At 50.4% G+C, this 21701-nt stretch overlaps 2 protein-coding genes across 11 annotated transcripts in view; both read right to left on the bottom strand.

The window, feature by feature from the left end:
• Positions 1–144: 144 nt before the first annotated feature.
• LOC308577637 (serine protease 57-like) lies at positions 145–17582 on the bottom strand. Of its 2 annotated transcripts, none has more exons than XM_081178010.1 (5): positions 16267–17582; positions 13696–13870; positions 10566–10710; positions 9677–9937; positions 145–369 (listed from the first exon to the last, which is right to left on the bottom strand). In XM_081178010.1, exons 1-5 carry the CDS (start codon positions 16334–16336, stop codon positions 169–171), a joined length of 852 nt encoding a protein of 283 aa, XP_081034136.1. In that variant the 5' UTR covers positions 16337–17582; the 3' UTR covers positions 145–168. The 2 variants fall into 2 exon arrangements, with proteins under 2 accessions (XP_081034136.1, XP_081034137.1); XM_081178011.1 differs by lacking the exon at positions 145–369 and adding an exon at positions 7844–8147 and having other exon boundaries at positions 16267–17010.
• Positions 17583–17731: 149 nt separating this feature from the next.
• Positions 17732–21701, bottom strand: part of PIP5K1C (phosphatidylinositol-4-phosphate 5-kinase type 1 gamma) — a 49301-nt gene continuing 45331 nt past the window's right edge. For all 9 annotated transcript variants that reach the window (XR_014003638.1, XM_081177739.1, XM_081177741.1 and 6 more), the window contains one exon: positions 17732–21220. Coding sequence is in view for 8 of the 9 variants with exons in the window: in XM_081177739.1 (XP_081033865.1) it covers positions 21218–21220 (3 nt within the window). In the remaining variant the exon portion in view is untranslated. The remainder of the gene's footprint in view (positions 21221–21701) is intronic.

Here is a 21701-nt window from a genome sequence, read left to right as displayed (position 1 = left end):
AAAACCGCCGCCTCGAAACTGTTTTTGAAACCTCTCCAGCGTGGCGACTCGCGGTGGTTTTGCAATCCGGAAGCTTGGACGGAGTGGGGGGCATAGTTCCAAAGCGCCTTCCACCAACCCAGCCCCTTCCAGAGACTCCCGGAAACTGTAGTTTCGTGGTGCTGGGAGTTATAGCTCCGCACGTGGGGCGAACCACCGCAGTCTGCTTTGTGCTTTAAATGGAACGGTGTAAGTGCAGGCTCCGTTTAGGGCTGCCGTGTCCAAAGTCCGTTTCGCGTGCCCGCTGGTCCATTTATTTTGGCCCCTGTGGTCGTATATGTCTTGGGGTAAAATCCTTAAAAAAAAGCTCAGCAACTTTGGGGTAAAATCCTAAAAAAAATAATCAACAAGTTTGGTCGGCCCTCATGCATGTTCCTGGTTTGGGCACCCCTAGTTTAGGGAATCTGTGGCATTGGATAATTTGCAAACCGACCCCTTCCCCAGATGTACTTTGCCCCTTAGGAATGGGGTGGCTTTGGTCCCTGATTTGGCCTTGACACAAATATCCAGTCTCCCCCCCGGTCTATTTGCATGCTTAAAGGTAAAGGTAAAGGGACCCCTGACCGCTAGGTCCAGTCGTGGCCGACTCTGGAGTTGCAGCGCTCATCTCGCTTTACTGGCCGAGGGAGCCGGCGTACAGCTTCTGGGTCATGTGGCCAGCAGGACTAAGCCGCTTCTGGCGAACCAGAGCAGCGCACGGAAACGCTGTTTACCTTCCCGCCGGAGCGGTACCTATTGATCTACTTGCACTTTGACGTGCTTTCGAACTGCTAGGTTGGCAGGAGCAGGGACCGAGCAACGGGAGCTCACCCCGTCATTGCGGGGATTCGAACCGCCGACCTTCTGACCGGCAAGTCCTAGGCTCTGTGGTTTAACCCACAGCGCCACCTGCGTCCCTTCATTCGCATGCTTAGAAGCCAACTAAAGGGGGGGGTGTGTGGAGTGGGGACCAAAATCGGATGGGTCAGAGTTCACTGCAATGGGGCTGTGACACCAGCATATTCAGCTACTCAGATCCAGATCATAGAAGCATAGAATTGTAGAATTGGAAGGGACCCTCCTGGGAGTCCGTTCCACTGCCGAACAGCTCTTCCTTTCAGCAAGTTCTTCCTGCTGTTTATTCGGCGCGCCTTTCCTGCAACTTGAAGCCATGGGTTCGAGTCTTACCCTCCAGGCCATGTTTCCGCAGAGACCCGCCTGCCTGCCCTGTGCCATGTTTAGCAGGTATCTTCCTGTGTCCTGCTTCCCGTTCTGCCACTGAGAGATGTGGCGGGCTCTGGTTGGCGTGAGAACAGGGGCTTTTCAGCGATGGCCCCGTCCCAATTTGGAAACTCCCCAAAGGAGGATTCGATTGGTCCCTGCTCTGTGCCAGCAATAAAGTGAAGACATTTCTGCCTTGCAAACCTATTCATGCATTTCAAACCCTGCTCATTTGTGAACTTGCATTTCCATCAGGTCGACTGATTGCATTTATATTCCACCTTCTCCCCCTCTCAAGAAGCTCCAGATGTCTTGCATAGTTCCCTCCCCCCGCATTTAATCCCACAACCCTGTGAGGCGGGTCAGACTGAGAGGTAGCGAAAGCCCCAAAGCTGCACCCAGTGAGCTTCACAGCCACTGAGTGGGGATTCGAACTCTGGTCTCTCACAGGTCCACCGCCACACATCACACAAGCGCTCTTTTACTGACTTGCCTTTGTGCTTTTTAGCGGTTGTGCAAATTTCAGGCTGCTTTAGAGCAGTTGACTAAACTTGCAGACTTCGCGTGGGCTGTATGGTTGTAGAAGTTGTTGTTCTTGTTGTTTTGGAAACACGTTGTGCAGTTGCTTTTTGTTCCGTTGCAGAACTGGATCAGACAAAAGGGAGCCCAGCCCCCTGGCCAAATACCCCTAAGAACCTTGGAGTGCGGATAGACTGCAACTGTACCTGGAGGTTCTGTAAGAGCAAGGGGGAAAACCCCGGCTTGCTGGATCAGGCCTAAGCATTCCCACTCGTCTAGCATCCTCATCTCAGGGTGCCCCTTATGAGAAACCCGAAGGCAGGATCTGAGTGCAAGAATCTGCAAAACCGAGGCCAACGGGTGCATTCTTCATAACCCTCTTTGTATTAGGTCATTTCCATATCCCGGTTTCCCAAGAAAGCTTCGCTGCCAGATGTTTCGAAAGCAGCCAAGCCTTTTGGAGACGGAGGGAGGGGATTTGCAGATGCAATAAAAGATAGCTTGCCTTTGCCGCATGAGTGTGTGTCTCATCAAATCCTCGAGTTCAGACCAAACTCTAGGAGGGCGGTTTTGTTATGTCTGCCTGCAGGCGGGAGTTTCCAGTGAAATGCAGGAAAGAAAATGCAAAATTCCACACCCTACCAGACACACACACAGCAGCAGCAGCAGAGAGAAAAAACCCGCAGCCGATTAAATTTCTGCTATGGCTAAGTTAGACCGAAATCCTGACCCAGTTTCCCTCCTCTTTGAAAACAAGGCCCATTCCCTCCCGATTTTGACGAACCTTTCAAGGGAGCAGACTGGGTGCCGACTCTGCGGGAAGAGTAAGAGTCCCTTAGCGTATGGTGTTTTGTTTTTTTGAAGCTGAGGCTCCAAGACATCACCTTGCCAACAAAGGTCCGTATAGTTCAAGCCATGGTTTTCCCAGTAGTGATGTATGGAAGTGAGAGCTGGACCATCAAGAAGGCTGATCGCCGGAGAATTGCTGCTTTTGAATTCTGGTGCTGGAGGAGACTCTGGAGAGTCCCATGGACTGCAAGAAGATCAAACCTCTCCATTCTGAAGGAAATCAGCCCTGAGTGCTCACTGGAAGGACAGATCCTGAAGCTGAGGCTCCAAGACTTTGGCCACCTCATGAGAAGAGAAGACTCCCTGGAAAAGACCCTGATGTTGGGAAAGATGGAGGGCGCAAGGAGAAGGGGATGACAGAGGACGAGATGGTGGGACAGTGTTCTTGAAGGTACGAACATGAGTTTGACCAAACTGCGGGAGGCAGTGGAAGACAGGAGGGCCTGGCATGCTTTGGTCCAGGGGGTCACAAAGAGTTGGACACGACTAAACAACAACAACAGCAAAAGGAGCCTGTAGTGGGAATGGCGAGGCAAAAGACCCTGGGTCCAAGCACACATGCATATTGTATAAAGGCGCAAAGCCCTTCTTTCGCACCCGGCGAAACATAAATATTTTTTAAAAACTGGGCAACGGCGCGCCACCTCCTCGTGACTCCTGAGCCTCCCCCAATCTCCTCCCCCCTTTGTTTTGACTGATCAGGAGACAGTACTTGGGAGTCGCAGTGTTTCCCAGTTTTTTAAAAAACTCTGCGCATTTATGTTTCACAGGGTGCGAAAGACGGGCTTTGCACCTTGCCTGGCAGAGAAGCCGCGCGCCTTGCGCCCTTCCTGGGCAACGGCCACCTGCCCGCGACTCCTGGCCTCCCCGATCAGTCAAAACAAAGGTGACAGGAGATCTGTACCGCCGGATGTCCCCGGTTCCCCCGTGGTGGCGGCAGCGAGCAGCTCCTGAAGCCAGCCATAGCCAACGGCGCTACCAGGCTGGCTGAGGCTGCCGCTGCCATGTTTCCTGGGGACAGATTTGCAAATCCGGGGACATTCCGGGGATGGAATGTGTCCGGGGACAGATTTGCAAATCCGGGGGCTGACCCCGGGGACATCTGTTAACCCTACCTTAGCGGATCAGGTACACAAAGAAACTCCCTCCCACAGGAGACAGAGGGATAATTAATAATAATAATAATAATAATAATAATAATAATAATAATAATAATAATAATAATTTATTTATACCCTGCCCATCTGGCTGGGCTTCCCCAGCCACTCTGGGCGGCTTCCAAAAAAATATTAAAATACTGTAATACATCAAACATTAACAGCTTCCCTAAACAGGGCTGCCTTCAGATGTCTTCTAAAAGTCTGGTAGTTGTTGTTCTCTTTGACATCTGACGGGAGGGTGTTCCACAGGGAGGGAGCCACTACCGAGAAGGCCCTCTGCCTGGTTCCCTGTAACTTCGCTTCTCGCAGTGAGGGAACCGCCAGAAGGCCCTCGGCGCTGGACCTCAGTGTCCGGGTAGAACGATGGGGGTGGAGACGCTCCTTCAGATATACTGGACCGAGGCCGTTTAGGATGCCTGCCAATTTGGGTGGCCTGCTGCCAACACCTTCAGGGCTCTTGTCTATGACCTAGATCTACTGATAGCTCTCAAAGCCCTTTGTCTTTCCAGGCATATTGGAAGCCAAGCGGTAAATCTGTGCCAAATGGAGCTTCCAGGCGTCAGGGACAGTCTACCTTGAAAACGCAGGCAGGTACACTGAGAGGCGGCAGAAGGTAGCGGGTCGTTTTGAGAGCTTCCCACAAGGCCATCTGGCAGACAGGCCAGCCAGCCGGACTAGACTTTTCTGATCCAGGCAGGCTTTCCGTTCATCCTTAGGAGATTTGCCGTCCCCCAAAATCCCCTAAAGTCCTAGCATCAAGAGATTGAAAACCCAGACCAAGAGAGAGGAGAAAACAGGCAGAATGTTGCAGGCTATAAAAGGAGAAAAGCAGAGCGTCGCATTCCAAGAGGGGTTGCGTAGGTTTTTCCTCTTCCAAAAAAATGACGCAGTTTCGCCGTCGCCGGGCGCGTCTAGTGGCGGCTTTCTCTCGGCTCGGGGATAAACAAAGACCCTCAAGGTGGTACACTGGATTAAGTCTGGGGCTCCCAGGCGATCTGTAAATTTAATTTCCTCCTCTCCATTTCTAATTCTCCCCCTCTGCTTTCCCCTTTCCCCCATCAGTAATAATAATAATAATATTATTTATACCCCACCCATGTGGCTGGGTTTCCCCAGCCACTCTGGGCAGCTTCCAACAGATTAAAATACAACAATTAATCAAATATTAAAAACTTCCCTAAACAGGGCTGCCTTCAGGTCTCTTCTAAAAGTCAGGTAGTTGTTTATTTCCTTGACATCTAAAGGGAGGGCGCCACCACCGAGAAGGCCCTCTGCCTGGTTCCCTGTAACCTCACTTCTCGCAGGGAGGGAACCGCCAGAAGGCCCTCGGAGCTGGGCCATCCGTTTGTGATTTGGGGAAGGAAGGACGTCCGCACAGAAATTTGTACCCATTTCCACTTGTGATTCTGCCCAACATTTCCCCTCCAACGTTATTCACGCTAGCAGGAGAGTTTGTGCGAATGTTTGCCTTCAAAACGACCTTCACGGATTGGAGAGCTGTGCCCAAGCTGGCAAAACGAATTTCGACAGGGGCAAATGCCAGGTTTTTCACTTAGGCAGGAAGAACCAGATGCACAAATATAAGATGGGGGACACCTGGCTTGCTAGCAGGACATGTAAAAAGGATCTAGGGGTCTTGGTGGACCACAAACTTGATGTGAGCACCAAAAAAAGCTAACGCCATTCTAGGCTGCACCCACAGATGAAGCGAAGTCATAGTCCCAATTTATTCTGCCTTGGTCAGACCACGCTTGGAATAATGTGTCCAATTCTGGGCACCACAATTTAAGGAGAATATTGACAAGCTGGAAGGAGACCCAAGATGATCATAGAATCATAGAATCCTAGAGTTGGAAGAGACCCCAAGGGCCATCGAGTCCAACCCCCTGCCAAGCAGGAAACACCATCAGAGCACTCCTGACATATGGTTGTCAAGCCTCTGCTTAATGACCTCCAAAGTAGGAGACTCCACCACACTCCTTGGCAGCAAATTCCACTGTCGAACAGCTCTTACTGTCAGGAAGTTCTTCCTAATGTTTAGGGGGAATCTTCTTTCTTGTAGTTTGGATCCATTGCTCCGTGTCCGCTTCTCTGGAGCAGCAGAAAACAACCTTTCTCCCTCCTCTAGGTGACATCCTTTTATATATTTGAACATGGCTATCATATCACCCCTTAACCTCCTCTTCTCCAGGCTAAACATGCCCAGCTCCCTTAGCCGTTCCTCATAAGGCATCGTTTCCAGGCCTTTGACCATTTTGGATCAAGGGTCTGGAAACCAAGCCTGATGAGGAACGCTTGAAGGAGCTGGGTACGTTTAGCCTGGAAAAGAGGAGACTGTGAGGAGATAAGATAACCATCTTCAAATATCTCAAGGGCTGTCACATGGAAGATGGAGCAAACTTGTTTTCTCTTGCTCCGGAGGGCAGGACTCGAACCCGTGGCTTCAAGTTCCGACTCAGAACATCGGGAAGAACTTTCTGGTGGCATCCGGCAGCAGAATGGACTTGAGGCAGTTTGCAGCTACGATTTTATTTCCTTTCCTTTGTTTTTCTTTCACTGTCGAAGGTGTTAGACGCGATTCCTTTCCTCGCACATTTTCCCTTTACGACAACCCTTTCGAGGTAGGCAAGGTTGGCTCAAGGTGAGTGATGTCGATGTTTAGGTGATACCTAGTATGTGTCCGGGACATGGGTGGCGCTGCGGGTTAAACCACAGAGCCTAGAACTTGCCGATCAGAAGGTCAACAGTTTGAATCCCCGCAATGACGGGGTGAGCTCCCGTTGCTCGGTCCCTGCTCCTGCCCACCTAGGAGTTCGAAAGCACGTCAAAGTGCAAGTAGATAAATAGATACCTCTCCGGCAGGAAGGTAAACGGTGTTTCCGTGCGCTGCTCTGGTTCGCCAGAAGCGGCTTAGACCTGCTGGCCACATGACCCGGAAGCTGTACGCCGGCTCCCTTGGCCAGTAAAGCGAGATGAGCGCTGCAACCCCAGAGTCGGTCACGACTGGACCTAATGGTCAGGGGTCCCTTTACCTTTTAGTATGTGTGCAGGAGATCAAACATGGGAACAGCTTTTCCTGTTAAGGGTTTTTTTTGTGTTGAATATATGCTATATGGCGATATATGCAAGGGGTTGTTCCTCCAGTCTCAACAAATCCTGCAACTCCTTAGGGATACCGTGACATGCCTGGGAGGTCGCCCCAGCCCTCCTGGCCTCGTCCCTAACCACTGATAGTCCCTGTCCCTTTTCCAGACGCATCATTCCTCAGAAAGGGGCGAGGAAGGCTGGCCCATCAGGACACAATTAGGAGACGTGTTGTTTTTGGTGCCCTGTCGACTCGTCTCCCTCACCCTCGCCCGACTCTTTGCTCTCGTTCCCAGTTGTCCTTGGCTGGGCTGGAAAACGACGCCACAAAGTCAAAACAGATGGGAGATGCTTTCGGCCGATGGGAGGAAAGCGTTTTCCGCCAGAGCCGCCGTCCCGTGGGGGACGGGCAGGTAGGTATTTAGGTTTGACGAGGCCCTCAGCTACTGAAGGTAATGGGGCCCTTTCTATGTCCAGCTATCCTTTGTCAACAACAAATGGTCACTGTTTTTTTTCTGTTGAATATATGCTATATGGCAATTTATGGACCCAATAGGTATCTAAAGCATCACTGGAAGGACAGATCCTGAAGCTGAGGCTCCAATACTTTGGACACCTCATGAGAAGAGAAGACTCCCTGGAAAAGACCCTGATGCTGGGAAAGATGGAGGGCAGAAGGAGAAGGGGACGACAGAGGACGAGATGGTTGGACAGTGTTCTTGAAGCTACAATCATGAGATTGACCGAACTGCGGGAGGCAGTGGAAGACAGGAGGGCCTGGCGTGCTCTAGTCCAGGGGGTCACAAAAAGTCGGACACGACTAAATGACTCAACAACAACATATCTCCAAGGAAGGAGAGCACACTGACTCGTGAGGGTGTCAAAAAGGCTCTGTTCAGCAGAAAATTATTCCACAGAACCACACAAAAATAACCATTCTCTCTCTCACACACACACACACTCACTGTGGAGTCTAATGGGGACGACAGCTCCTGCTTTTATAAAATGGAGAGTTTATTTTTAATTTTTTAAAAAAGCTATTGTTATTCCAACTCCATCACTTCCTTCCTGAGGGGAGGACAGAAAATTCTCCCCAACACGGCCTTCGCCAAAGACACACACACATGCACAACTTGCTCCAGTTCAAAACGTCTGTAGTACGTAACGGATCCAGGCGATGTATTTGGAGATGCGAGTGTAGACGTCCGGGAACCGGCGGTCCCCACAGCGGCGTCCGTTGAAAGAGACGATCCCGTGGACTCTGGAACCGCAAAGCAGGGGTCCTCCTGAGTCGCCCTGGCATGCGAAGGAGACAAAGGTCAGTGCCACCGGTACCCACTCTGAAGGTAAATGTCATAGAATCATAGAATCATAGAGTTGGAAGAGACCACAAGGGCCATCGAGTCCCAACCCCCTGCCAAGCAGGAAACGCCATCAGAGCAGTCCTGACATATGGTTGTCAAGCCTCTGCTTAAAGACCTCCAAAGTAGGAGACTCCACCACACTCCTTGGCAGCAAATTCCACTGTCCAACAGCTCTTACTGTCAGGAAGTTCTTCCTAATGTTTAGGTGGAATCTTCTTTCTTGTACTTTGGATCCATTGCTCCGTGTCCGCTTCTCTGGAGCAGCAGAAAACAACCTTTCTCCCTCCTCTATGTGACATCCTTTTATATATTGGAACATGGCTATCATATCAGCCCTTAACCTCCTCTTCTCCAGGCTAAACATGCCCAGCTCCCTTAGCCGTTCCTCATAAGGCATCGTTTCCAGGCCTTTGACCATTTTGGTTGCCCTCCTCTGGACACGTTCCAGTTGGTCAGTGTCCTTCTTGAACTGTGGTGCCCAGAACTGGACACAGTACTCCAGGTGAGGTCTGACCAGAGCAGAATACAGTGGCACTATTACTTCCCTTGATCTAGATGCTATACTCCTATTGATGCAGCCCAGAATTGCATTGGCTTTTTTTAAAGGACCCCTGGACGGTTAAGTCCAGTCAAAGGCAACTTTGGGGTTGCGGCGCTCATCTCGCTTTCAGGCTGAGGGAGCCGGCGTTAGTCCACAGCTTTCCGGGTCATGTGGCCAGCAGGACTAAACCGCTTCTGGCGCAATGAGACACCAGAGTGCACAGAAACACTGTTTACCAACCTGCTCCTTGGTTTTCGAACACTTCAGAAGTCAAACGGACTTCCGGAACGGATTGAGTTTGGTGCTTTTGTTTTTGCTGTTATTTTGCATTTTTGTTTCTGAGGCTTTTTCGGTTAATTTTGTGACTGTTTTTTGGAACCCAGTTCAGCTACTGACTGATTGTTTGTGTGACTGCATAAATGGATAAAAGCCCCCCATCCAAACAGCGACCATCATCAGTGCAGGTAAAAAAAATAAAAAATTAATTTGAATTTTTGTCATAATTGATTATTGCTTTCATTTCATGGATCAATAGTCTCATTAGAGCGTAAAATCCATGTTAAATTGCTGTTTTAGGGGTTGTTTTAAAAAGTCTGGAACAGATTAATCTGTTTTGGCTTACTTTCTATGGGAAAGCAGGGTGCCATAGTTTTGGAACGCTTTGGTTTTGGAACGGACTTCCGGAACAGATTAAGGTTGAGAACCAAGGTACCACTGTATATGGTTTCACTTTTCATATTTTTATTCTGAGCTGTCGTTAGCAGACGCTCTCTCTCCGTTTTATATATAGATTATAAAAAGAAATCTTTTGCAGAAACGAAATAAATAAAAACCTGGCATTCGGAATTCAAGAAGGCGCCGGGTTTTCTGGTTCAGAAAATTCTGATTTGGGCACTCCCCCCCCAAAAAATAGCACTCACCGAGCAGAATCCGCGGAGACTGGGGTCGGTGTTCGCGGCGCAGATCATGCAGCGGCGGATTTGGCCAGCCCACGATACGTTGCATGCTTTCCGGTCGACAATGGTTGTGTTGGCCTCCATCAGTATGGTGGGAATCGTCCCATAATTGGAGGTGTCCCCCCAGCCCGTCACGTGACACATGACTCCCGGGCGGGGGTCGGTGTTGGCTCGCGGGATCCTGACACGTTGAACGGCGTGATTGAAGACAGCAGAGCCGTTCAGCTGCAAGGTGAATCAGGGGACATGTTTAGTGCTGGTGTTAAGCCTCTAGCGGCAGAACGGGGTATTTAAGCAAGGACAACCGTGACTCAAAATCGTTTCGAGGTCCTCTATTCGCGGGTGGCGCTGTGGTCTAAACCACAGAGCCTAGGGCTTGCCTATCTGAACGTCAGACGTTCGAATCCCTGAGACAGAGTGAGCTCCCGTTGCTCCGTCCCTGCTCCTGCCAACCTAGCAGTTCGAAAGCACACCAGTGCAAGTAGATAAATAGGTACCGCTCCAGCGGGAAGGTAAACGGCGTTTCCGTGCGCTGCTCTGGTTTGCCAGAAGCGGCCTAGTCATGCTGGCCACATGACCCGGAAGCTGTACGCCGGCTCCCTCGGCCAATAAAGCGAGATGAGCGCCGCAACCCCAGAGTCGGCCACGACTGGACCTAATGGTCAGGGGTCCCTTTACCTTACAACAATAAATTTAGAAACAATGTACAACAAGAAACTATCCCAGGGAGTTGACTGAGTCACCCATGGAACCGAGTTTGGGGATTTTCATGCCGGACTATTTTGAGTTGAGCCAACCCCCAACCCTTAAAGAGCAGAACGTATTTAGCCAGGACTTCCCTCGCCCTACTCACTTTGAGCAAGCGGATGTCGTTTGTCACGGTCCCAGAGTTGTATAGCGGGTGAGCGATGGATTCTTGCACCCCGAAAATCTGCTGCGAGGCCTCAGGGGCCGCGAGGGAGTGGGCGCCGAGCACGATGCGGACGGACGGCGATCGCCTGGAGTTTCAGTTTGTAAAGCGCGGTTACAAAGCAGAAGATACGGACTGATTTGATCAGATCAAAACCAAAAAATATAACTCAGAAACAATGGAAATGTGTAAATGATTATTTATGTAGACAAAGATTCAGTGTAAGGTATTGGTTGTGTTTAGAATAGATGTGGGACGCGGGTGGCGCTGTGGGTTAAACCACAGAGCCTAGGACTTGCTGATCGGAAGGTTGGCGGTTCGAATCCCCGCGACGGGGTGAGCGCCCGTTGTTCGGTCCCTGCTCCTGCCCACCTAGCAGTTCGAAAGCAACACAGTGCAAGGAGATCAATATGTACCGCTCTGGTGGGCAGGGAAACGGCGTTTCCGTGCGCTGCTCTGGTTCACCAGAAGCGGCTTAGTCCTGCTGGCCACATGACCCGGAAGCTGTCTGCGGACAAGCGCCGGCTCCTGGCCTATAGAGCGAGATGAGCGCGCAACCCTAGAGTCGGTCACGACTGGACCTGACGGTCAGGGGTACCTTTATCTTTTAGAATAGATGTAGAAAACTTATTGATTAGAATATTTGTATGAGATTGTATGGGGAAAATGTGGAATAACGGATACAATTTTGCTTAAATGTATATAGGAAGTGCAGTGTAAGCGATGGAAGTCAATCAATGGAATTTTATTATTGAGATATTCGTAGAATAAATTTGAAAGAAATTCTTCCAACTTTTCTTCTTATTTTTTCCTTTTCTTCCTTTTTCTCGTTTTTGTTCTTTTTTATATATGTGTGCTTATCTGAAATACCGTATTTTTTCCTCTATAAGACTCACTTTTCCCCTCTTAAAAAGTAAGGGGAAATGTGTGTGCGTCTTATGGAGCGAATGCAGGCTGCACAGCTATCCCAGAAGCCAGAACAGCAAGAGGGATTGCTGCTTTCACTGCGCAGCGATCCCTCTTGCTGTTCTGGCTTTTGAGATTCAGAATATTTTTTTTTCTTGTTTTCCTCCTCCAAAAACTAGGTGCGTCTTGTGGTCTGGTGCATCTTACAGAGCGAAAAATACGGTATATATGTATGTATGTATTTGCAGTATTTTGCTTGTATTGTGTAATCATTATTTTAAATAAAATTTAATTAAAAAACAAACAAACTAGCAGATATGGGATTGAGGGGGCAACTCCCATCTCTTGCGGGGGTGCAATTAGTGCCAGCATCGTCCGTTAAGAGTTTGGGTGTAATCTTCGATACCTCCCTCTCCATGGAGGCGCAGATTGCAGCTATAACAAAGGCGGCATTTTTTCATCTCCGCCAAGCTAAGCAGTTGGCTCCTTACCTCTCTCGCCCTGACCTAGCCACTGTGATCCATGCGACGGTCACCTCCAGACTGGATTATTGTAACTCGCTCTACGTGGGGCTGCCCTTGAGACTGACCCAGAAACTCCAGTGGGTGCAGAATGCCGCGGCGAGACTCCTTATGGGGTCTTCGCTGCGAGATCACATTCACCCGGTGCTATACCAGCTGCACTGGCTCCTGGTGGAGTACAGGATCAGGTTTAAGGTGCTGGTTTTAACCTTTAAAGCCCTATACGGCCTAGGACCCTCGTACCTACGGGACTGCCTCTCCTGGTATGCCCCACAGAGGAACCTACGGTCTGCAAATAAAAATATCCTGAAGGTCCCAGGCCACAGAGAGGTTAGGCTGGCCTCAAGTAGAGCCAGGGCTTTCTCGGCTGTGGCTCCGATCTGGTGGAACGCTCTGTCCCAAGAGACTAGGGCCCTGCGGGACTTGGCATCTTTCCGCAGGGCCTGCAAGACAGAGCTGTTCCACCAGGCCTTTGGTCAGGGCGCAGCCTGACCCCCTCCTCTGGCAATCTGCACAGAATTTTGCTTAATGGTTGCCATCAATTTGATTTTAATTAATTTTATAATGAATGTTTTTAGAATGTTGGATTATTTTGATTGTTGTTAGCCGCGCTGAGCCCAGCTTCGGCTGGGGAGGGCGGGATATAAATAAAATTTATTATTATTATTATTATTATTATTATTATTATTATTATTATTATTATACAGGAGGCGCCCCGGGATGATGCCAAGCCCACTCCCCAAGGCAGGACAATCCAGACAGCGGAAACAGCCCAAACAGGCAGCTGTCTGAGTTTCTGGCCCAGGTGCTGCGGAATACCCATTGCACATTGGTAAGAAATTGATCTTTTAATCTGGCAGCACCTAAGCTCTGGAACTCCCTGCCACTTGAACTTGACACAGGCAGGTGCGTCCGCTGTAGTTCTTTCAGTCCCTGTCCAACCAGACATGTGGGATGTGGACGTACGCTCGAATCTGTCCTGGGTTTATTGCTGATTTTTTAATCTTTGAAAAGCAGCGGATGGCCCCCTCAATGTCACCCAGTGAGGATGGTGGCTGCGCGGTGGATCTGAACCACACATGAAAAATTTAAAACAAAACCTTATTTCCTGATGAATAGCCTTTGGACTGGGAACGGACGCGGGTGGCGCTGTGGGTTAAACCACAGAGCCTAGGACTTGCCGATCAGAAGGTTGGCGGTTCGAATCCCCGCAATGACGGGGTGAGCTCCCGTTGCTCGGTCCCCGCTCCTGCCAACCTAGCAGTTCGAAAGCACAAAGTGCAAGTAGATAAACAGGTCCCTCTCCGGCGGGAAGGTAAACGGTGTTTCCGTGCGCTGCTCTGGTTCGCCAGAAGCGGCTTAGTCATGATGGCCACATGACCCGGAAGCTGGACGCCGGCTCCCTCGGCCAGTAAAGCGAGATGAGCGCTGCAACCCCAGAGTCGGCCACGACTGGACCTAATGGTCAGGGGTCCCCTTTACTTTAGCCTTTGGACTATAATGTAACTTAAATAGAAAACTATCTTTAGAAAGACCCCCCCCCCGGCATTTTATTTTTATATATATATATATATATAATATCTGATTTGTTTCAATTTTTAAAAAACAGGAGCATTGATTTTTTATACCTCTTGGTTCCAAGTTACCTGGGCATCAGGCAGTGAGCCGCCGTCATGACCCACTTTCGGCGCACCAGGAACCCACCGCAGACGTGTGCCCCGTTCACCTGGATGGAGGCCATGAAGGGCTGGGAATGGGGCACAACTTCCTTGCCCCCGATAACCCAGCCCCCCGAAGCGCTTGGGGCGAAGAACCAGAGACCTGTGCGAGAAAAGGCCGTCGGATGAATTGGGTCCGGACGGCAGCAGGTTGCGGCAGAACTATTTAAAAGCAATTGTTTTCCAAAGCTGCGCCAGGAGACAAGAAAAGGAACATTTACAATCGGAGCTTGGAAGTCAAACAGAATCTGTTCCGGAAGTCCGTTCGACTTCCGAAACGTTCGGAAACCAAAGCGCGGCTTCCGATTGGTTGCAGGAAGATCTCGCAACCAATCAGAAGCCGCGGAACCAGACGTTCGGGTCCCAAAGAACGTTCGCAAACCGGAACACTCACTTCTGGGTTTGCGGTGTTTGGGAGCCAAAACGTCTGAGTTTCAAGGCATTTGGGAACAAAGGTACAATTGTATGCAGTTTCAGCGGAGTATGGACTAGTTTAGGCCCAAAAGGATATAATTTTATTTGCAGAGTAATGGATAGGTATCTTTTCAAAATGACAGCAAGGCTGTTCTTCTATGCTATGGTTCTCCACGGCGTGCTATGAGCAGGGATTTTCAACTCAGATATGAAAAGAGAAAGACTTGGAGGATGGATAGCGGCTAAATGGATTGAGGTCAAATCCCGACAAGACAGAAGTGCTGTTTCTGGGGGACGGGGCGGGAAGATGTGGAAGACTCCCTGGTCATGAATGGGGATCGCTGTGCCCCCGAAAGACCAGGTGTGCAGCCTGGGAGACATTTTGGACCCACAGCTGTCCATGGAGGCGCAGGTTAATTCTGTGTCCAGGGCAGCTCCATCTGGTATGCAGGATGAGACCCTTCCTGCCCGCAGACTGTCTGGCCAGAGGGGTGCATGCTCTGGTTATCTCCCGCTTGGACTACTGCCATGCGGTCTACGTGGGGCTACCTTTGAAGGTGACCTGGAAACTACAACTAATCCAGAATGCGGCACCTGGACTGGTGACTGGGAGATACCGCTGGAACCATATAACACCGGTTCTGAAAGACCTCCATTGGCTCCCAGGACATTTCTGAGCACAATTCAAAGTGTTGGGGCTGACCTTGAAAGCCCTAAACGGCCTTGGTCCAGTATATCTGAAGGAACGTCTCCACCCCCATCGTTCTGCCCGGACACTGAGGTCCAGCTCCGAGGGCCTTCTGGCGGTTCCCTCATTGCGAGAAGCAAAGCTACAGGGAACCAGGCAGAGGGCCTTCTTGGTGGTGGCGCCCGCCCTGTGGAATGCCCTCCCACCAGATGTCAAAGAGAACAACTACTACCTGACTTTTAGAAGACATCTGAAGGCAGCCCTGTTTGGGGAAGCTTTTAATGTTTGATGCTTTATTGTGTTTTTAATATCCTGTTGGAAGCCCCCAGAGTGGCTGGGGAGACCCAGTAAGTAATAGATAATGATGATGATGATTACTGCATTGCTGGGGATTGGACTAGATGACTCCCGTGTTCCCTTCAAATTCTTACGTAGATTCTATGAAGGCTCCCTATCAATGTTTAGACATCAATACAGAGCCAGTTATCTCTGTGAATTTATTGGGTCTCCTTCCCCTACTCCTCACACGCAGCGAAAGAAAAACCAAAGTGTTGCTTCAGATTAAACTGAAACAGCCGTATGACGAAAGGTGTCAGATACATGCGAACTGATGTGGTTTTACATGAGGAAGAAAGGTGGGAGATGAGAGACAGAGAAGCCTCAGGGGAAATATACTGTGTGATATCTAGAGTTGGAAGAGACCATTGGCACCACCTAAAAACTTGTTTGCGTTTATCTACCGATAAAAGCATTCATGTCCCCGGCCTATTACAGTGTCTCCCAAATTTTTTACACATCGCTTCGGAAGACAGGCGAACGAACGCCAGTGTATTGGAAGAAGCAAAGATGGCCAGGGTCAAAGCGATGATTCTTCGACATCAACTCCGTTGGACTGGTCATGTTGTGCGGATGCCTGATGATCGCCTTCCAAAGCAACTGCTCTATTCCGAACTTAAAAATGGAAAACGTAATGCTGGCGGTCAACAAAAGAGGTTCAAAGACTCTCACAAGGGAAATCTTTAAAAATGTAGTATAAACACCGACAACTGGGAAACACTGGCCTGCGAGCGCTCCAGTTGGAGAACAGCCTTGACCAAAGGTGTCGTGGGCTTTGAAGACACTCGAACTCAGGACACAAGGGAGAAACGTGCTAAGAGGAAGGCACGCTTGGCAAACCCTCACCGGAATCAACTCCCGCCCGGAAACCTATGTCCCCACTGTGGAAGGACGTGTGGATCCAGAATTGGCCTCCATAGTCACTTACGGACTCACTGTTAAAACCGTGTTCATGGAAGACAATCTTACTCGGCTACGGGGGATCGTCAAAGATGACAGTGACAGTGTCTTCAGGGTGGCAGAGACTGTAACCCGAACGCACCCAAAACTTCCCATCTTACCTGCTTGGAGAAGGACAAGGAGGAACCTTGGCGTTCTCGCGAGGAGGAACGCCCGAGAGGCTTTTGCCATCTTCAAGGAACGGGATCTGTATTCGAGGGATCTCTGGGCGAAAGGATTCGACCGGGAGAAGAGATCTTTGGAGGGGGGGAAAAGAGCCTTGTGCAGCCTTCCTTTAGGGAAGCAGCTCAGAGCTTAAAACCAGTGCCTAACCCAACAGTGGAGGTCGGTGGTTCGCTTTCCTCCTCGTCAGCGCAAGGGAAGGATCCGGGAAGGCGTTACTCAAGCCAGCGTGGTTTCCTCATCCTGGGGAGGATTAGGAAACATTTTCCACCGGGCCCCCTGAAGAGGAAGAGTGAGTCCTGGCTCAGAAGTGGCGGGCGAAAAAGGATGGGAGCCATTACTCTGGTATATCTAAATAAAAAAATTCCTTCCAGTAGCACCTTACCTATAACAAGCTTCGTTGGTCTCTAAGGTGCTACTAAAAGGGATGCGTGTGGCGCTGTGCGTTAAACCGCAGAGCCTAGGGCTTGCCGATCAGAAGGTCGGCTGTTCGAATCTCCGTGACGGGGTGAGCTCCCATCGCTCGGTCCCTGCTCCTGCCAACCTAGCAGTTCGAAAGCACGTCAAAGCGCAAGTAGATAAATAAGTACCGCTCCGGTGGGAAGGTACAGCTTCCGGGTCATGTGACCAGCATGAATAAGCCGCTTCTGGCGAACCAGAGCAGCGCACGGAAATGCCGTTTACCTTCCCGCCAGAGCGGTACCTATTTATCTACTTGCGCTTTGAGGTGCTTTCGAAGTGCTAGGTGGGCAGGAGCAGGGACCGAACAACGGGAGCTCACCCCGTCATTGCGGGGATTCGAACCGCCGACCTTCCGATCGGCAAGCCCTGGGCTCTGTGGTTTAGACCACAGCGCCACCTGCGTCCCAATAATAATACCTTTATTGTCATTGTACAACCTGTGTACAATGAAATTAAACAAGCCTCCCTCCCCCACAAACACTCAATCTCTTATCGAAGAACACACCACCTTGCAAGTCAATTTCGCTATGTTACGTTAATATTTTCTATTATTTATATGCCGCCCAAAGCCGTCTCTTCCATGCAGTTGCCCAACCTCCTTTGGAAGCCATCCAAGCTGGCCTTCCCTGCTTACTGTGGCAGAGAGTTCCACAGTTTAATGCCGTGCTCCGCGAACGACTCCATAAGCTCCCTGGCTGGCTTTACAATGGCTCTGTACTGTTTATTTACACACGAGATCATTTCAACAGATGGTGCTGCTTAATCTTTTAATTATCTCTCAAGTTTCTTTTTTTTTGGGGGGGGGGGAGTGTGGAAAGCTCCAGGGAAGCAATTTATAAACGAAACAAGCGGTTATATAAGAACGCTCAGCTCGATTGCAGCCAAACAGAGGAAAGAAAGAAAAGCGAGGAGGCAAAAAACACACATAACCCAAGAAAGGAGTGCTTTTATCATTCTATTTTATTAGATATTTCCAAAAATAAAGGAGGGGAGGGGAAATGGAATGCCAGAAGGCGGCGACGGACGACATTGCATACAAGAATTCCACCTTGTCTCCGTACGGTTCTGCGCCTGGATACAGAAATCTGGTTTGTCGTCGCCTCTTTCGAAAAGAACAGAGGGGCAGGGAGGAAGAAGGAGGAAGCACAATGGGATTGTCCACTTACTATATCAGGCAAGAGAGCTTTCCCTTTTTTTAAAAAAAGAAACCCCCCCAAAAACGAAAACACCGAAATTCTCCTTAAATAAAGCGTTTTAATAATAAATTACAACAGTTAAAAACGAACGGCGGGGAGGGGCCCACACCCGACGGGAGCTGAAATAATAATAATAATAAAAATAATAATAATAAAATACGCTTCGATGCCCCAAGCCTTTGGGCTGAACGGGAAAAGAGGTACGTCGATGGGCACGGCTGGGTCGCGAGAGACCCTCCCCACTCTTGAACACACCAAGGAAGAGGTGGGGAGATATGGGGAGGTGGAATAGATGCCCGCACCCCAAGGAAATAACTTGATGTAACAGTGGGAAAGGCTCTCCCGTTTCGTAGGATGAGGTTGCATCCCCCCCCTTTTTAAAAAAGCAACAGGATTTTGCCTCCCATCCCCAATATAAGACGTTTTGGATCTTCTACATGGGAGCCAAAAAGCTCGTGGTCTATAGAAAGGATGGAGGATGAAATCATCACACACTTCAAAAAAACAACAACCCAACAGCTTATTTACAAAGGGCGGAGGGGTAGGAGATAAATCTTTCTTTAAAAATCAAGAGAGGGAGGAATTATTTCTGTCGGGGTGCATTTGTAGATATACGCATATATATATATTGAGAGAGAGAAAGGGAACCGCCTCTGCTTTTACAGCAAAACTTCCATCGTTAACACAGCGATTTACGCTTCTGGAAGAGGGGCGGGCGGGGAGAAATCCCAAACAGAAGAGGTGATATGTGACCGTCGACCTAGAGCAAGCCCTGCAGGATTTCTGCCCCCCCCCTTCCTAAAACCCTGCGCACCCTTCTGTACAATGCACGTCAAAACGGGGGTGAGCGCTCTGAAAACACGTTGCAAAACGAAATAAGAACCGGGAGATATATAAATATATATATATATTTATAATGTACATACAGACACGCACACCCCACGGGTCTAATGTCTAAGATAATAGGTCCGATGTCGTTCCCTGATGCCCTGTCTTTCCTGCTGAAATGGGGAGATGGGGTGGGAAGCAGCAGCTCCGCGCTCCGACAGGGTGGGCTCAGCTGTTTTGGGTGCTGGGTGGGAAATTTAAAAGGGTGGTGGCGGCAAACACAGCACAAGCAGCGTCGGGAAATGGCAGCCGGGGCAGACTTGGCCAACCGGGCGCCCCCAGGCAGCTCGGGCTGCAGCTCCTATCGCCCGCGACGTGGGGCACGGCTCCAAGTTGGCGAGAGCTTCCGCGGAGAGGTCTTTGAGGGCGGATTGTCAAGATGGAGGAAAGGGGGAGCAGGAAAGGTGGGCGAAGGAATCGAGGAGTAACGTCCCAGGTTCGCAGAGCTTTGCAACTGGCTCTCAGGCGCCCTAAATACGTTCCTGTCGTTGAATTGCAAAGCCAAATGACTCTAGAAGGTGGCAGGTTTCTTTGACAAGGAGAGAGGGGGAGATCTCTCCCCTTAAGTCAAAGAAAGGATCCCTCTGAATCTGAGTCGCTCGTGGAGGCAGATGGCTAGGACGCCGAGCAAGGGCAAGGAGAGCTTTTATGTGTTTCAAAGGCAGGTTTGAGGCTCTGCCGCAGGGAGAGGCACGGCTGGGCTTTCTCTTGAAGGCTGCGCTGAGAGAGAAAAGCCCTTTCCCTTCTCAGGGGCTATTTAAGGAAACCGCTTCCCCAAAAGGACATTTGTCTGTGCAAACAAAACAGACGGCGAGCGTACGCACAGGAAAGCTAACGCAGCCTCGGCTACAGAAATGTCTCGCCTTCGCCGTCTTTTCAGGGACATGCGTGGGGCAGCCTTCGAAAAACCTCCAAGAAGCTTTGAGCTGCAACTCCCGCCAGCTGGCTGGCCGGGGGGCTGATGGCAGCCGCAGCCCAAAATGTCAGGAGGGCTGGATTTGTAACGCTGTCTGCCGTCCCGGCACGCGACAGGCCTCCTCTCGAAGGAACCGCGATCCGTGCTGCCCGGGTCTCGGTTTTGAAGAGCAGCGTACGAGACACTCAAGCCGGTCACATCCCAAAGACCAGGTGGGCGGAGATTGTTAGGAAGGGGAATTTTTCTAGAGAAAAAAAGCTGCTTCGCCTGCAAAGCCTCGCCAGACAGCTCTTCCCTCTGCCTGTTGCGTCCTGCGGTGATAACCAACTCCGGTTAACACTCGGAGGCACGGAAAAGCCTTCTCCCGCGGGCTGCAAGGTCCTCCAAAGTCGATGCGGTGGAAGCGAGCTGCCTTTGGTCACCGGAACAGGGGACTGGTTCCTTGCACTTCTTTCAGGAACGCAGATCAACATGGCAAGAGGAAGGGGTAAGGCCGTCTCTCAACCTCTCCGCCAGACACGACGCCGTCTTGCCGAGATCCCTGGGCCGGGCCAGCTGTGCGCAGATGCTCAGCAGAAGCCTTCGCTTAGAAGACTCATGTGCTGAAGAGCCCCTGCGGATTTTTTTTTTTGGGGGGGGGAAGACGGCCCGCCCCCAAACTGACACACAAACACACGCACAAAATGCTCAATGTTGAAATGAATGGCTCACAGGAGCCAAAATGACTGCTTCTGCGCCACGTCTACGGAGACAGCCTTGCCAACCCTGGCACAGCAGTATTTCTGACCACGCCGAGTTCCTTGCGGGCTCCACTTTCTGAGCGAAAAGCCGTTCCCCACCTCCCGGGGAATCGGGAGGGGGGGCGGCCACCCGGGTGACCAACCGCGCAGGTTCACAACGCCACCCCCCTCTCCTTCGCGCCCCCAAAAGTGCAGTAAACTGTTCCTTAATAATCATTCTTTAAAACAAAAAAAAGCACGACAGTGCTACAATTCTGTGCAAGGACGGAAAAAATAAATACATGATTTTAAAATGAAACAGAGAGGAAGTTCACAGTATCACATACAGACAGGTAGCTACAATATAGTGCACTTTGAGGGGGGGATATATATATGTATAAATTGGTCACTACCCAGAATTAAGGGGCCCTTTCCCAGCTGGATACACGCCCCCCCCCCAAGGAGGAGGAGCTGTTTATAGGTCGTTGCTAGGATGGATATAAATACGCATCTTGAGAGGGGAGAGGACGAGACGCGATTGACGGAGGTTTTTCTTCCTGTCTTCTCCAGGGCCGGGTCGGGATCCGGGAGGTGCGACGCCGCCCCCCCAGTCCCAGCAGAGCAGCAGCAGGACTGGGCGAGAGGGGACCCTGCGACTGGTGGCAAGGAGGACGATCCGTTTCTTGGGGTTGGGGGCTTTGCATAGAAGTTACTGCAGGAGGGGGACAAAAAAAAAGGAAAGAGAAAGGAGTTACTAGAAGAGCAAAAACAAAACAGTTTCGGGCTGGTATTACAGTGGTACCTCGGGTTACATACACTTCAGGTTGCATACGCTTCAGGTTACGGACTCCGCTAACCCAGAAATAGTGCCTCGGGTTAAGAACTTTGCTTCAGGATGAGAACAGAAATCGTGCTCCGGCAGCAGCAGGAGGCCCCATTAGCTAAAGTGGTGCTTCAGGTTAAGAACAGCTTCAGGTTAAGAACGGACCTCTGGAACGAATTAAGTACTTAACCCGAGGTACCACTGTACTATCTTGCAATCTATGCTCGGGGCAGGTGCGAAAAGGGGGTTCGGAAAAAGGCATCGACGCACGACGCCAGCCCCACGCGGCCGGCCGAGACTCATGCGCCGCCTTTGTACAAATTGAGACACGTATTGTGGCGTAGTAAATCCCACAGTGATTGTGGGGACA

Source organism: Podarcis bocagei, assembly GCF_964188305.1.
Source record: "Podarcis bocagei genome assembly, chromosome: 18".
Lineage (NCBI taxonomy): Eukaryota > Metazoa > Chordata > Lepidosauria > Squamata > Lacertidae > Podarcis > Podarcis bocagei.
The sequence above is the reverse complement of the archived record's forward strand: the minus strand, read 5'-3'. Positions and strand labels throughout refer to the sequence as shown.

Excerpts from the sequence above, each read along its gene's own strand:
- LOC308577637 (XM_081178010.1), bottom strand. The coding sequence starts at position 16,336 with ATGGCAAAAGCCTCTCGGGCGTTCCTCCTCGCGAGAACGCCAAGGTTC. Across the intron at positions 13,871-16,266 it reads CCTTGTCCTTCTCCAAGCAG|GTCTCTGGTTCTTCGCCCCA; the intron begins GTAAGATGGGAA and ends TTTCTCGCACAG. Across the intron at positions 10,711-13,695 it reads GCTCACTGCCTGATGCCCAG|GCGATCGCCGTCCGTCCGCA; the intron begins GTAACTTGGAAC and ends CTGAAACTCCAG.